The sequence below is a fragment of the Theropithecus gelada genome, chromosome 5 (assembly GCF_003255815.1).
Source record: "Theropithecus gelada isolate Dixy chromosome 5, Tgel_1.0, whole genome shotgun sequence".
NCBI lineage: Eukaryota > Metazoa > Chordata > Mammalia > Primates > Cercopithecidae > Theropithecus > Theropithecus gelada.
Window position 1 is genome coordinate 53,006,008 of NC_037672.1, and position 15,834 is coordinate 53,021,841.

Sequence of the window (15,834 nt, forward strand, 5' to 3'; positions counted from 1 at the left end):
TGGTAATGTATATATAACACAAAATTTACCATTTTAATCATTTTAAGTACACAATTCAGTGGTATTAAGTACATTCACATTGTCCCATCTTTTATTTATGAATTTTTTTACAATGAAAGAATATAGAATTTTGTTAAACACTGGATATGGAAGCAATGGGATTGTGTTTAATCTTTGTATTTTTAAATTTTTTCTACAATGATAATGTACTGTATAATTTATAATGCAAAAAAAGTTTTGTTTTAAGTCAAGGATGGATGACAAATACTTCAAGGAGGAAGTGTTAATTGTCATATTTTAGAGAAATTATGTAGAGCAGGGGTCCCCAACCCCCAGGCCATGGACTGGTACAGGTCCATGGCCTATTAGGAACCAGGCCACGCTGGAGGAGGAGGAGGTGAGTGGCAGGTGAATGAGTGAAGCCTCATCTGTATTTACAGCCTCTCCCCATCACTAGCACTACTGCCCGAGCTCCGCCTCCTGTCAGACCAACAGCTGCATTAAATTCTCACAGAAATGCAAACCCTATTGTGAACTACACATGCAAGGGATCTAGGTTGCACATTCCTTATGAGAATCTAATACCTGAGGATCTGTCACTGTCTCCCATCGCTCTCAGATGGGACAATCTAGTTGCAGGAAAACAAACTCAGGGCTTCCACTGATTCTACATTATGATGAATTGTATAATTATTTCACTATATGTTACAATGCAATAATAATAGAGATAAACTGCACAATAAATGTCACTTGAATCATCCTGAAACTACCCACACCCTAGTCCGTGGAAAAGTTGTCCTCCATAAAACTCGTCCCTGGTGGCAAAAAGGTTGGGGACCACTGAGGTAGAGTGACAACTGAACTGCTTTTTGACTTGCAATTGTGACTTCAGTCATTCAGATGGATAAAATCCTCTGAATGGAGAAATCAGAATAGGCAGTGTGTGAGAAGCTGAGAAAGGATGAGTTTTGTTTTGATGGATAGGTATGAGCTAGGGAGGATATTCTAGGCTAGGAGAAAGACCTGAACAAAAACTAGTGATGGGAAAGCAGGGCATAATAGGGGGCAGAGTGGGTCATTCAGCTGGGCCCCCAGTCCATGTATGTGTCTGTAGAGGAGGAGAATACCAGGCCTGCTGAGCATGTGTGGAATTTAGATTTTACATTGTAAGCTTTGAAAAGCAATCAAAGCTTTGTGACATGATTAAAGCAGTATTTGGGGAAATCCATTCTGTACAATCTGAATTTAAGGTGAACAAGACCAAAATAAGTAAAATTTACTAGAAAAAAAAAGAAGCTATAATGCAGAGGTTAATACAAATTTAAATGCAGGAAAGGGAGGATGAAGGGGAATGGAAGAGAACAGTGGTGGTAATAGACTAATGGACAGGGAAGGAAGAGAAAGATAATAGTATCTCATTTAAACTTTTATTAACAAAGTATTCATTCAGGTATCACTTGGTTCGGCCAAATTCTGTACTATTTGTTTTATAAACAGTGATTTGAAGTCTAGCATGATATTATTTCCAGAAGTATTTACAGTTGTTAAAATTATTTCACTGGACTGTTTTTAAAGTTTCAAAATTGGATTGATTTGTTTTAAAGTTGTCTTCTTAAAGTAGTATTTTGGAGAATTATTGTGGAATTATCATTTGTTTTTAATGAATTTTCTTCTACTTAGTACTTTTATTGTATATATTTGGAGTGTAAAACATGATGTTTTGATATGCATAGTGATATGCTTACTACAGTGCGTTTTCTTTATATAAATAGTGAATTAATTTCACTGCCTCTTTGGGGATTCATTAGTTTTATTGGCTTGCTTCATTAATTTATGTCTAACTTATTTCCTAATTTATTCATAATTTTCTTTTTTCTGCTTATATATGTCCTCACCAGAATTCGATGAGGAAAAAAAGATGTTTGGCTTCAAATTCTAATAATGCTCTATACATGAATGACACTAAGAAAAGATAATATAAACATATAAACAATTATTTGATGCACTGAGTCTAATTTTCTGAATTTAAATGGATTTTTTTTTGCTAGGCATGGTGGCTCACGTCTATAATCTCAGCACTTTGGGAGGCTGAGGCAGGAGGATCACTTGAGTGAAGGAGTTTGAGACCAACTTAGGTAACACAGTGAGACCTTATCTCTACAGAAAAAAATAAAATAAAATAAAACAATAGCCAGGCGTGGTGGTGTGCACCTGTAGAGCCAGCTACTTGGGAGCCCGAGGTGGGAAAATTGATTGAGTCTGGGAGATGGAGCCCTGGGTGACAGAGTGAGACTCTGTCTCGTAAAATTAAATTAAATTAATAAAATAAATAAATTGGATTTTTTTTTTAAGACAGAGTCTCACTCTATCACCCAGGCTGGAGTGCAGTGGCGTGATCTCAGCTCACTGCAAATTCTGCTTCCCAAGTTCAAGCGATTCTCCTCCCTCATCCTTTCGAGTAGCTGGGATTATAGGCACCCACCACCACGCCTGGCTAGTTTTTGTATTTTTAGTAGAGATGGGGTTTCACCATGTTGACCAAGCTAGTCTTGAACTCCTGACCTCAGGTGATCTGCCTGCCTCAGCCTCCTACAGTGCTGGGATTACAGGCGTGAGCCACCATGTTCAGTCTTGGACTTTTAAGTGGAATTTTTAGATATTTTGTTTCATTTTGTTTTTGTTTTTGTTTTAATCAGGTCATCTAAATGCAGTCGGAGTTTGACACTTTAAGGACTAATACTGTAATTTTTTAAATAGGATCTATTCTTTTTTAAATACTCTGATTTTTCAAAAGAAAATGTTTAATGAACAAAATAAGGCAGAAGCCTTTAACTCACCAAGGTGCTATTCATTACTTTTCTTTGTTTTTTAAGTTCCGGGTACATGTGCAGGGTGTGCAGGTTTACATAGGTAAACGTGTGCCATGGCTGTTTGCTGCACCTGTCAACCCATCACCTATGTATTAAGCCCCGCATGCATTAGCTATTTTTCCTGATGCTCTCCCTTCCTCCAACAGGCCCCAGTGTATGTTGTTCTGCTCCCAGTGTCCATGTGTTGTCTTCGTTCAGCTCCCACTTATACCTGAGAATATTTGGTATTTGATTTTCTGTTTCTGCATTAGTTTTCTGTGGAAAATGGCTCCCAGCTCCATCCATGTCCCTAAAAAGCACATGATCTTGTTCCTTTTTATGACTGCATGGCATTCCATGGTGTATATATACCACATTTTCTTTATCCAGTCTATCACTGACAGGCATTTGGGTTCATTCCATGTCTTTGCTATTGTGAATAGTGCTGTGGTGAACATACATGTGCATGTATCTTTATAAAAGAATTATTTATATTTTGGGGTGTATATACCCAGTAGTGGGATTGCTGGGTCAAATGATATTTCTGTTGTAGATCTTTGAGGAATCACTATACTGTCTTTCACAATGGTTTAACTAGTTTACATTTCCACCAACAGTGTAAAAGTGTTCCTTTTTCTCCTTAACCTTGCCAGCCTCTGTTGTTTCTTGACTTTTTAATAATCACTATTCTGACTGGCATGAGGTGGTATCTCATTGTGGTTTTGATTTGCATTTCTCTAATGATCAGTGATGTTGAGCTTTTTTTCGTGTTTATTGGCCACATAAACATCTTCTTTTGAGTAGTGTCTGTTCATGCTCTTTGCCCACTTTTTAATGGGGTTGCTTTTTTCTTGTAAATTTGTTTAAGTTCCCATAGACTTGATATTAGACCTTTGTCAGATGGATAGATTGCAAAAAATATTCTCCTATTCTGTAGGTTGTCTGTTCACTCTGATGATAGTTTCTTTTGCTGCATAGAAGCTCTTTAGTTTAATTGTATCCCATTTGTCAATTTTTGCTTTTGTTGCAATTGCTTTTGGTGTTTTCGTCATGAAATCTTTGCCCGTGCCTATGTCCTAAATGGTATTGCCAAGATTTTCTTCTAGGGTTTTTATAGTTTTTGGTTTTACATTTAAATATTTAATCCATCTTGAGTTAATTTTTGTAAACGGTATAAGGAAGGGGTCCAGTTTCAGTTTTCTGCATATGGCTAACCAGTTCTCCCAGCACCATTTATTAAATTGGGAATCCTTTCCCCATTGCTTGCTTTTGTCAGGTTTATTGAGGATCAGATGGTTTTAGGTGTGCAGTCTTATTTCTGAGTTCTCTATTCTGTTCCATTGGTGTATGTGTCTGTTTGTGTACTAGTACCATGCTGTTTTGGTCACTGTAGCCTTGTAGTGTAGTTTAAAGTCAGGTAGCATGATACTTCCAGCTTTGTTCTTTTTGCTTGAGATTGTTTTGGCTATTTGGGCTCTTTTTTGCTCCCATATGAATTTTAAAAAGATTTTCTAATTCTGTGAAGAATGTCAGTGGTAGTTTAATGAGAAGAGTATTGAATCTATAAATTACTTTGGGCAGCGTGGCCATTTTCATGATACTGATTCTTCCTATCCATGAGCATGAAATGTTTTTCCATTTGTTTGTGTCCTCTCTGATTTCTTTGAGCAGTGGTTTGTACTTCTCCTTGAAGAGGTCCTTCATTTCCCTTGTTAGCTGTATTCCTGGACTTATTCTTGATAACACAAATAATTTTTACTTCCCCTTGTTTTTATTTTAAATATATTTTCACTAATTTATTTGCAGGGTCAATTCAAATAAAAACACTTCACTTGGTGTTAAAGCAAATTAATTTTACCAGCCATTATATTGACATTAAGAGATTTTTATGCTTGTGTTTGGTATTTCATGTCTCAGGAATATGAAGAGTTTATTTTATGTTTTATGCACATAGAATCAGCCAGTCGGTTACCATATCACACTAAACAATTTTGACATTTCTCTGAGGAAGCCCTGCTAAAACCTGCTTCTCCGCTGTCAGGAAATATCATTTAACAAGGTGAAAGTTCACGGGGACAATTTAAGGCAGCTGATCTCAGGTGTGGTAGCAGCTGTTGTGTGGGACATGACTTAGTTTATGAGAACAGAAACACTATTATCCGGATTCCCACGGGAGATTTGGAGAAAGTCATGCCCAGAGAGTCCCATTCCAGGAAAATGTGCTTGAAGCACTTATTTATTGGCAATAATCACTAACTGAGAGTCCATCTGGCAAAACTGTGGATTTTTCCCTGTCCCAGAAAGTTGAGGAACAATTACATAAGTTGTCTCGAAAATTTTATTTTTAACCACTTTTTATGGAGAATTATAGTCCCTCAGTTCTTACAAGAAATTCACTTAAAAAAAAAAAAAGCATCCACATGAATTTCTGTACAACTTTGCTACTTCATGTACCATGAATAAATGCTTGTCTTTTGATTTGAAATCAGTACTTAATCCTTCTGGGGAATGTTTTGAATCTTATTTTCTGTGTTTGAAATGTTGGAGCCAGTTAGTTGGTGAAGAAAGGAACCCTGAATCAGCACTTCCAGCTATGGAGGCCTTTAAACCCCACCTCTCTTAGTAGCTCTTCCCTCCATCTTCACTGACAGCTTGACAAGATTTTAGAATCCAAATCAATGAACACTGTGAGCCATTTGGGAGTCCAGCAAGCCTACTCAGATAGAGTTTAATGAAATAAGCCCGTATCAATTTTAAAAGCAAGATACATCATCAGAATTAAAGAGGGGTGTCTTTGGAAAAACAGTGATATAATTTCTATCTCTATGGGATATTTTTCTTCTGCAATCTTATATAGACTGGATAAATCTAATAAATAAATGAGGAAACATATTAAATTACGATGATTTTACTGTTTTTATTTTGGCCTTCAGTAATGCAAGCATATTTATTTCACTGTTACTCAACAAAATAGTAGTACCTAACTAGAAATCCATTATTCCTGTTAGCCTCAGCTTGTTTGAGTATCATTGTTTGCTTTCTAAAACAAGCTTTTTATATGGTTTTGTAATGATTTCTTAAGAAATACTTGAGCTTGCTTACATAAAACAACTCACAAACCACCTGTTATTTCCATATATTAGTTTTTAAAAGAGGAATACAATCAAGAATACAATTTAAAACTTGATTTTCCATCTGTTTTTTCTTTGCACCTTCCTCTTTCCTCTAACACCCCACCCGTACCACGTCCTTGCTCCACTTCAACTGGCTCCTGCCACTCAGTAGCAGAAGTTTGTTATGGTCCAGTGTATGCGTCAGTGTTCAGACAGCCATTATGTAAGACTGTGCAGCCATTATTGAATATATACATACACACACACACACACACACACACACACACCCCTAAATATAAACCTCAGGTGAGAAGAAAGGATTCTTTATTTCCCATATCCAACTAATAATATGTATATCAGTAAGTAAGGATAATACTTTATTATCTTGAGGGGCTATTGAATGGTGGAAAAGGTATGGACACTGGCATTTAGATACTGGCTCCATGTCGGCCACTTACTAGCTGAGCATTCACATTAATTGACTTCTTCATTTCCATATCTGTTAAAATGAGCACAGCATAAATTCACAATAAATACTTGTTGCTTTACCTACACGCACTCCTCCAGCTTCTTCTCCCTTTTTTATTGACATTTCGCTGTTGTTGATAATGACGATGATATTGTCCTGTAAGCCCCGAAATCCACTAGTGTTTTAACACAGTTTGCTGGAAAACTAGTTTACTGAGGATCTTGTATAACACCACCAGAATATCTAAATTATATGTGCACTAAAAGTCTTGGCTTCATGATTCTAAATAACTCATGTTAGATTTAGTCCTTACCATTTATAAATACCATGCATCTTTTGGAGTGCATTGCTCCTTAGTGTGTTTTACAAAGATTGACAAGAATATGAGGAAGAACTCTTGCCTGAGACTCACTCTGTCACCTAGGCTGGAGTGCACTGGTGCAGTCATGGCTCACTGCAGCTTCAATTTGCTGGGCTGAAGCGATCCTCCCACCTCAGCCTCCCAAGCAGCTGAGACCACAGGCACACACCACTATACCTTGCTAATTTTCTTTTTTGTAGGGATGAGATCTCACTATGTTGCTCAGGCTAGAAGTACCTTCTTATCAAACTTGTAAGAAATAAGTTATTTTAATATATCATTATATGTTAGGAAATAAACCTATCTGATTTTAAAACAATATCTGAAAATACATTACTGTGGCCAAGAAATGTGCTTGGTTCTTTGGTTGTTTTCAGTTGATGTTGAAATTAAAAGAAACACAGCCACGTGGTTTTTGTTGCTCTTGATAGGACAAGAGCAAATGCAGATTTTGCCAAACACTTGGAATCTGCTGAAGAAGTTATGTAAGAAAATTAGAAATCTGCAAGCCAGCTAAAATGTGGAAAAGGAAATTGACAACCTGGGAGAAACTGGATAATGTAGAATGATTAAAAGATTTCAGAAGTTTTGGATAGAATCTTACTTTTAGCACATCTGTGATTGCACATCAGTGTATAACCCAGGTAGTTTATTCCTTAAGCCAGTTATTTGTTAGTGTTATTTTTCATTTGAACTTACATGTGGCATCTAGTTTATCTTATGTGTAGCTCTACAGTGGAAAATGTTAAAAAGTGGGTAGAATATTGCTTGATAAGTTTAAATCTAATAAACGGAGCTATACTTCAGAATCTATAGAAGAGTAATTGATGTATTCATTAATTCATTCTGCACTTATTGAGTGTTCTGTGTCAGGGCTGCAGGAAAGATATAGTTCCTGTTGTGGAAAACTTGCATTCCAAAAGGAAGATAATATATACAGTAGATTCAAATAATAATAAAACTGTGCAGGGAAAAAAGATAAATATCATCGATACAAAGGGCTACATGACTTTAAAAGGTCAAGAGATTTCTTTGGCCAGACATAGTAGTTCACACCTGTAATCCCAACACTTTGAGAGGCCAAGGTGAGAGGACTGCTTGAGCCCAGGAGCTCAAGACCAGCCAGGGCAACATAGTAAGAACCCCATCTCTACAAAAAAATAAATTAGCCAGGCATTTTGGCACACACCTGTGATCTCAGCTACTCAGGAAGCTGAGGTGGGAGGCACACTTGAGCCCAGGAGGTAAAGGCTACAGTGAGCTGTGATGGTGCCTGCCATTACACTCCAGCCTGGACAACAGAGAGAGACCCTGTCTCAAAAACAAACAAACAAAAGAAGATTTCTTTCAATTAGCCTAGACCTAAAGTACAGGTAGGATTTTTCCTGAAGGGAATGAAATGGGAAAATATTCCAGACAGAGGGAACAGCATGAACAAATATTTAGGATAGAAAAGTTCAGGGCAGATTTGAAAATAGTGACCCAGGCATGTCTGGAGTTGTTTCCTCAGGGGAGGTTTAAGCAGCTGAATCAGAGAGGCAAATTGGGGTTAATAGGTGGAGTGTTCTAATCATCATATTAAAAGGATTGGGGTTCATGTAGGAGGTAGTTGGGAGCTATTGAAGTTTTTGAGTACAAGAATGAATTACCAGATCACAAGCATGGTGGGAAATTGACTAATAGTGAAATGTGTGCTATGGTGGCACACATTTTATTGTGTTATTCTAAGAGTACAGATAACCTAGACAGATTGATTATAGAAACATGACGGGGCAATCAATAGACTGGTTGAAGGTAGGAGAGGAGGGAGAAGTAAAGATGACTCATGGTTTGAATCTGATTCACAAAGGGAATAAGAACATCATTATCAAGAAGGACCAGGAGGAAGAGAAATTTGAAATTTGGAGATCAGATAATATGAAGTCTTGAATGTTTGACTGGGTTGACAATACTAATAATTACTGAGCACTTAATTATTTGCCAGGCACTATTCTATGTATTGTACATGCATGGTCTCAATTATTCCTTAGAGCAGCCTCAGAACTTTTAAACAACCTGCCAAGTTTGCACTGCCTGTCAGAGGTGAAGTCAGGATCCAGTCCCCAGAGGTGTAATTCCAGCACCCAACTTATTGAATGCATGTATTGAATGGTGTTAGTCTTGGAGGCAGAGCTAAACAAGGGGGAAAGACAGATGAAATAAAAAGCGAATGTTGATCAGGAAGGTTTGGTGAATTCCCAGAAAAGATCACAGAGAACCAAAGACTTTCAGAAAACTGAAGGTGAGTGTTTCCAAAAAGTCAAGAGTAGGAGAGGATCTAAGAAAAGACATTTGGATTTAGTGGTCAAAAGACCCTTGATGGCCTTAAAAGCAGTTTTGGAAAAGTGGTAAAGGTCAAAATCCATTGGCATGGGATGGAGGAACAAGTAATTTATGAGGAAGTGGAGGCAGCAGAGATAGACTTGGTGGAAGTCTGTAAGTGGGAAGGAAGAGGAAAATAGCTCTGCAGTACCAGAAGGTAGGACTGCTGAGAAGCACTTTCTAATACCATTCACTTGGTTGCCTGTCATAAGGGAGGAGAAGCGAGTAGCGAGGGGCGGATTTAAGATGTAGGAGAGAGACCAGGCTGCTTCCAGAGGAAGGAGAAAATGATGAGATCCAATACACAGATAAGAGGCTTGAGTCCTATATGTGAGGACCCTTTCTCCTAAACCAAGAGGAAGTCAAAAAGAATGAGGCAAGATGTGTGTTGGAATGGGAACAGGGGTGGTAGGTGGAGCAGAGAAGACCAAAGGCACTCGCTTATGTTTGATGATCATGACTTTCTCAGTCAATTGGCAGGTGAAATAATTAGTGAGTGAGAGAGGTTCTGGTTTGTGGCACTGGAGAAGATTTGAAGCAGTTGCTGTGGGGATGCAGTGAACAGTCAAAGATAATAAAAAAGGTTGCAACACAGTATTGTGGTTCAAACTAAGGTTAAGCATTATGAATTTTTAGTATAACTAGTTACCAAGTTATGAGACTTTTCTTTGTAATCTTTAGCACTCTGGCAATAGACAGCCCAGCAGGCAGGACTTATAAAGGGGGAAGAAGTGGGAGATGCTAGGGAATCCATTTTAGAAATAACTAGGCCAGGTGCGGTGGCTCACGCCTGTAATCCCAGCACTTTGGGAGGCCGAGGTGGGCGGATCACGAGGTCAGGAGATCGAGACCATCCTGGCTAACACAGTGAAACCCCGTCTTTACTAAAAATACAAAAAATTAGCCGAGCATGGTGGTGGGTGCCTGTAGTCCCAGCTACTCAGGAGGCTGAGGCAGGAGAAGAGCGTGAACCTGGGAAGCGAAGCTTGCAGTGAGCGGAGATTGCGCCACTGCACTCTGGCCTGGGCGGCAGAGCGAGACTCCATCTCAAGAAAGAAAGAAAGAAAGAGAGAGAGAGAGAGAGAAAGAAAAAAGGAAGCTCAGGAGGGTCAGGAATGTGCTTTTTTTTTTTTTTTTAAACCTACATGCCAGTTGGTTTGATTGCAGGCTATCCTCTGTGGATATCACAAAACAATTGGAGCTGAACAGAGAGCGAAGTGAAAAGGCAGAGGAATGGGAGAGGGAGAAGTGTTGGAGGTTAAGAGGGATGCACATTAAGGGGCTCCGTGAAAGGGAAATGTAGCCAGGGAAATGCAGTTGAAATACCGTGTTTGAAAAATTAGAAATGACAGAGGTCATGAATGGCACTCCCACTCCCTGACTATGCACTGACAAGAGGATGTTAGAAATAGAAATAAGAAAGGTGTTTAAGTGATCCAGAACTCTGGCAGTGGCTGGGGTAGAGAGAAGGGGCTGCGATCAGGTACAGATTCATAAATGATTATCAAATAATGCCCCCAAAATAGATTTTAAAAAACACAAAAAAGAGGAATTGTTATAAATGATGGAGACTTGAAAAAACATGTAGTTACAGAGTTATAGCATTAATTACTTTTTTAAAAAAAAATTGACATTTTATGTAATATGGCATGTTAGAGGAATGTTGATAGGGCAACTTAATGTATTAGGAAATATATGTGAAATCTAATATTGAATGTAAATTGCAATTCAGTTTAATGTATTTTGAATGCATTGAGTGTAAATTGTAGTTCAACTTAACATTTTTTTTTTAATGCTGGGTTCTTTATTATCGAGCTTTTATGTCTATTTTAGCCAGGTAGTATTAATGTGTTCATAAAATTCAGAAAGGACAAAATAATATTTCTGTCACTTGAATGTTAACTATTTCTGAAAATATTTGTATCTTATAAGATATTTAAAACATTAGTGCAAGGCGCGGTGGCTCACGCCTGTAATCTCAGCACTTTGGGGCTGAGGCAGGTGGATCATTCGAGGTCAGGAGTTCGAGACCAGCCTGACCAACATGGTGAAACCCCTTCTCTACTAAAAATACAAAAATTAGCAGGGCATGGTGGCAAGCACCTGTAATCCCACCTACTCAGAAGGCTAAGACAGGAGAATTATTTGAACCTAGGAGGCAGAGGTTGCAGTGAGCCAAGATCATGCCACTGTACTCCAGCCTGGGCGACAGAGCAAGACTCTGTCTCAAAAAAAAAAAAAAGAAAAGAAAAAATTCACACAGAATAGACAGGAGAAATCTCCAATCCAGTTTCTGTTCTGCCACTACCTTTCCATGTAAATATGAACAAGTTATTTTCTAGTACCAAGTTTACTCATCAATAAAATAGATCTTATGATATATAATTGTGATTTTCTACCTCAAGCAGCTATTTAAAGTGTTAAGCTTACACCTGTAATCCCAGCACTTTAGAAGGCCGAGGTGGGCGGATCACCTGAGGTCAGGAGTTCAAGACCAACCTGGCCAACATTGTGAAACCCCATCTCTATTAAAAACACAAAAATTAACCAGGCATGGTGGCAGGCGCCTGTAATTCCAGCTACTCGGGAGGCTGAGGCAGGAGAATCGCTTGAGCTTAGGAGGCGGAGGTTGCAGTGAGCAGAGATTGTGCCACAGCACTCTAGCCTGGGTGACAGAGCGAGACTCCATCTCAAAAATAAATAAATAATAAATTAATAAATAAAGTGTTGAGCAAGAGTTAAAGTCATCTTTTTAAATGAAAAGGTATGCAAATATACAGAACTAAGTTGTGTTACTAGAAAATCAAATTAGAATTTGTAAATCTAGAATCAAAAAAGTATAGACAATTTCAATTTAAATAAGTTTGGGGTTAAATCAACTCCTTTTGTTTTAAAAAGCTGATTTTAGTTACTGATAGTTTATCATTATATATGAAGATAGTTTTAGGATGGCAAATCTATTTTCATAAACACAGATTATTTAGTCAGACAATGAAAATGTTTTTATTAGCAGGTATAGCAAAGAAAAGCAGATGCCTCATAATAAATAGGACCTTGTGTTCTAAATTCAGAGTTATGAGTGGTCTATATAAAAGTGGGGAAAAGCTACAGAGGAAGGGGATACCTCGTGCCTACAAGCCCTGACTGTTTCGGAATGTCATGTTCCTTCTAATACTGGAAGTGATGGTCTGGACTATGTGGTAATTTTTTACAACTCATGATGTGAAAAAAAATCTCATGTAAATATATTTCTGCTATTTTTCTTACAATGTATAAAATCTATGAGTTAGGAATTATGTTCCTAAAAATAACACCCTGGTATTCCACATCAAAGAAGAAATTATAACGGGAAGGTAATAATTAACAGACATTTAGAAGACTTTATGGAAAAACTGATTTTGTGTTACCTATTAAAAAATAAATAAGTAAAAAGCAACCTCCCCAAAATGCTGCTGATGTTCACGGAGAAAAATGACTGTGCAAACACATTCCGTTTTATAAGACTAAAATGCAGAAATAATAAGCTGAAACAATTTTCATGAGGGTGGATTCTGATCCCTTAAGAACTTGGGCAGAGACTTAGGGCACGTATCCTCCCCAGAAGTGGAACTACGTGCCCTGGGTGATGTCACCAGCGACTAGTAACCACCGCAGTGTAAACAAACATCAGCAGGAAATACATGTGGGTAGGGCAAGGGTCTAGAGGCATGCTTTCCTTCTAGAAAAGTCTCACGCCTTTCAAGGCTAGTGTTTTTGTTTTGTTTTAAGGAAGAAAGGGGACGCAACATAACTCTTGCCTTCTGCTACAGAAACTTTAGTTTCGTGGCCAGTGTCTTTCCTTGACAAATGGAATCCTTGCTGGCAGTCTCTGTAGTGTTGAGAAGTACAGGACTCTTGGCTCTTGCTGCACTTATTGGTTGCTTGCCCCAGACTGAAAATCTTGTCTGTGGAACTGCTCAGAGGAAAGTTTCAAGTTACCAGAACTAGGCAAGCCCACTGAGGAGCAGGAGCAGGAGGAGAGGAGCAGGAGGAGGAGGAGGAAAAGGAGGAGGAGGGACCATTGAAGAGCAGAAGGAGTAGGGTGCGGGGGAGGAGGAGGAGCGCCTTTAGTGCTGCAGCAGCTGCTCCTCTGATTGGCCGGGTGGTTCAGCTGCTTCCCTGGAACAAAAGGTCAAAGTGGACTGCAGTGTAAATGTAGAGAAGCAGCCGATAAAATAGCATTGCCTGAAGAAGTTTGGCGGCTGAGAGCAGCAGCAGACTGGCCAACTGCAGAGCAAGTTGTTTCTCCAGCCGTGCGGTGCAGCCTCATGCCCCCAAGCCAGCTTAGCCACTGTAAGAAGACGTTCACTGTACAGACGACCAAACTTGCCGTGGAAGAGACAGTTGTGAGATTCCCTTGCAAATTTACATACGAGAATGGCTTGTGAAATCATGCCTCTGCAAAGGTAGTATTCATTCCTATTTTATTTTATTCTGCTATGTATTTTTTGAGTGGTATCAAGCCATATAACTTTGCCAGTACTTGGCATCTTTTAGTAACATGCTGCAAACTGTGTAGAGTCCATTGTACATATGGTTCCTCCCTAAGAACAGAAAAAATTAAATATTATACTGCTCTTTTACTGACATTTTGCCCAATTTATCTTTTTCACTTGATTTTTGTATTTAGTTATATTCTCTGAATGGAAATGAATGTAAGAAAATACCTTTGCAATCTGGAGAAAAACATAGACTGAGAAGTATAGTGAGTGAGTTTATGATAAAAACTGAATCAGCTTCTTAGCAGTGTCTCTGCTAAGGCTATTTTAAAGGATGTTGATAGGCTGAAGACATTTTTTAAATGCATCACAATATTCTTCTCTTCTGGAGTTCAGATTTAGGCAAGGATTTTCCATCAATAAGTACATCATAATATGTGAGAATAAATATTAAGGATAACATTTCCCCTTCAATAAGTCCAGACAGATTTATTACACAAATAGCATTTTTTAAAACTGCTTGGTAAGAATGATTGAGCGCAAGACTGTTTTTGTTCCTTCATGATTATAATACAGATTGTGGGGCTGGGGGGAGCGAAGGAGTTACACTTTTTGCAGAGAAAGGTAAATTTAAACAAAGGGGCTTATAAAAAAGAACTCTGTTGGTGAACTAAGAAATGAAGAATGTATGCATGGAGAGGGCCTCAGGGCTGCCCAAGGTCACATTTTAGGATTTTAAAAATTACTTTTGCTAATCATATTGTCCCATTTCAACTTCAACTGCTTTACATGCAGTGGCATTTCATTCCATAGAAATGTTTCATTTAGGAAAACTATAGAAGGTTTTATTAGTAAAAAAAAAAAAAAAAAAATTTAAAAATCAAATAGTAAATGCGATTTATTTGAGGATTGAAAAAAAACTAGACAAAAACTAACTTCATTTTTAAAAACCATGCCACAAATATTTCAGTGAATGTTTTTGTTTTAGCAATGAAAAATAAGGTTTAAAACACTGTTTATTTGTAAAATGGTTTCTACAGATACTTACAGTGAGATAAAACAGTATAGTCATTTTTCCTTCACTGTACTAACAAGGACACCGTCATGGGAACCTCATGGGGGTGTCCGAAGAGTTGCTTTTGTAAAAATTAATAATCCAAGGGAGCAGAAAGTGGTTTACAAATATATCTAAAATTTTTCTAAATGAACTCAGTGAAAATGTCCGCATGCTTAAAGCTTGTAAGACTACAACACTTGGTGGAGTCTTGATCTGGTTTCCAACTTTAAAGTTGGAGACATTTTTCCCTTTATAATGACATCAGTTCTTAAGGGTTTTAAGTGAATTGTATTCTAGATAAGAATATTGGCTAGTACTGAACTCTGATAGCCGCTTGATGCTATAAAACTGTTAAGAAGAAAATAGATCTTTATACTGTGAAAACATTGTTTAGGCAGTCAAAACGATTAAAGCTAAAATAAAACCATCATTATTTCCTGGAAATTATTTTGTATTTTTAGTCATGATTAATGAACCTAGTAGGAATAAATGGAGGAATAATTTGAATTTGCATTCAAGAATGTTGAGTTGCTACTTTTGTTTCTTTGCATTACCATTCTGAAGAGCGCTGCTACGTGCATTCACTGCGGCAATGTTTGCCCAGCTCTTAGAGTTTAATTTGACTGATTTCCCTGCAATCTTTACTGCCAGCCTGTACCTACCTTTGATTATAAACCTCCTGAAGGTAAGGACTAGGTTTGTGCAGTTGTCTTTCTTAAGCGTGCCTTGTGAATGTAAGCATTTATGTGGAAAACTTTCCTGCCCTTACGTGTAATTGTTTCTTCAAATCCCAGTTTGATATCTTTGGCTATTGATTTTTGTGACTCTCATGGTAATGATGACTATTGCTGACTCTCCCCACCGTTATGGGCCTGAAGCAGGAAGGTTCCAGAGCCTTAGTAGTATTCTTAGAATGAGTGCTTTGTTGCATTCTGTTTAAGAGCACCAAGGAATAGAAACTACATTGAAACTGGATGAGTAAAAGAGTAGCTTTAAATAGCAGCTAAAGAAATTCATGCTCACTATTTGTATGTGGCAGAGAGTTCAATGCTTCTCATACTTTGAGTACATGAGAATTACCTAAGGAACTTATTTTTAAAATCAAATCCTTCCCGTTGCCCTCCTTCCCTAGACTCACTGCATCCA

General features: G+C 38.0%; 1 protein-coding gene across 6 annotated transcripts in view; it reads left to right on the top strand.

Annotated features, from left to right (window-relative positions):
- Positions 1-15,834, top strand: part of FAM13A (family with sequence similarity 13 member A) — a 329,503-nt gene that overhangs the window by 212,047 nt on the left and 101,622 nt on the right. For 4 of the 6 annotated variants that reach the window (XM_025385809.1, XM_025385811.1, XM_025385810.1 and 1 more), the window contains exon 1: positions 13,213-13,598. The exons of the other annotated variants lie outside the window; for them this stretch is intronic. In XM_025385809.1, the coding sequence (XP_025241594.1) occupies positions 13,570-13,598 (29 nt within the window). In that variant the 5' untranslated portion in view covers positions 13,213-13,569. Of the gene's footprint in view, positions 1-13,212; positions 13,599-15,834 lie in introns of those variants that run through there. 6 annotated transcript variants of the gene reach the window in all.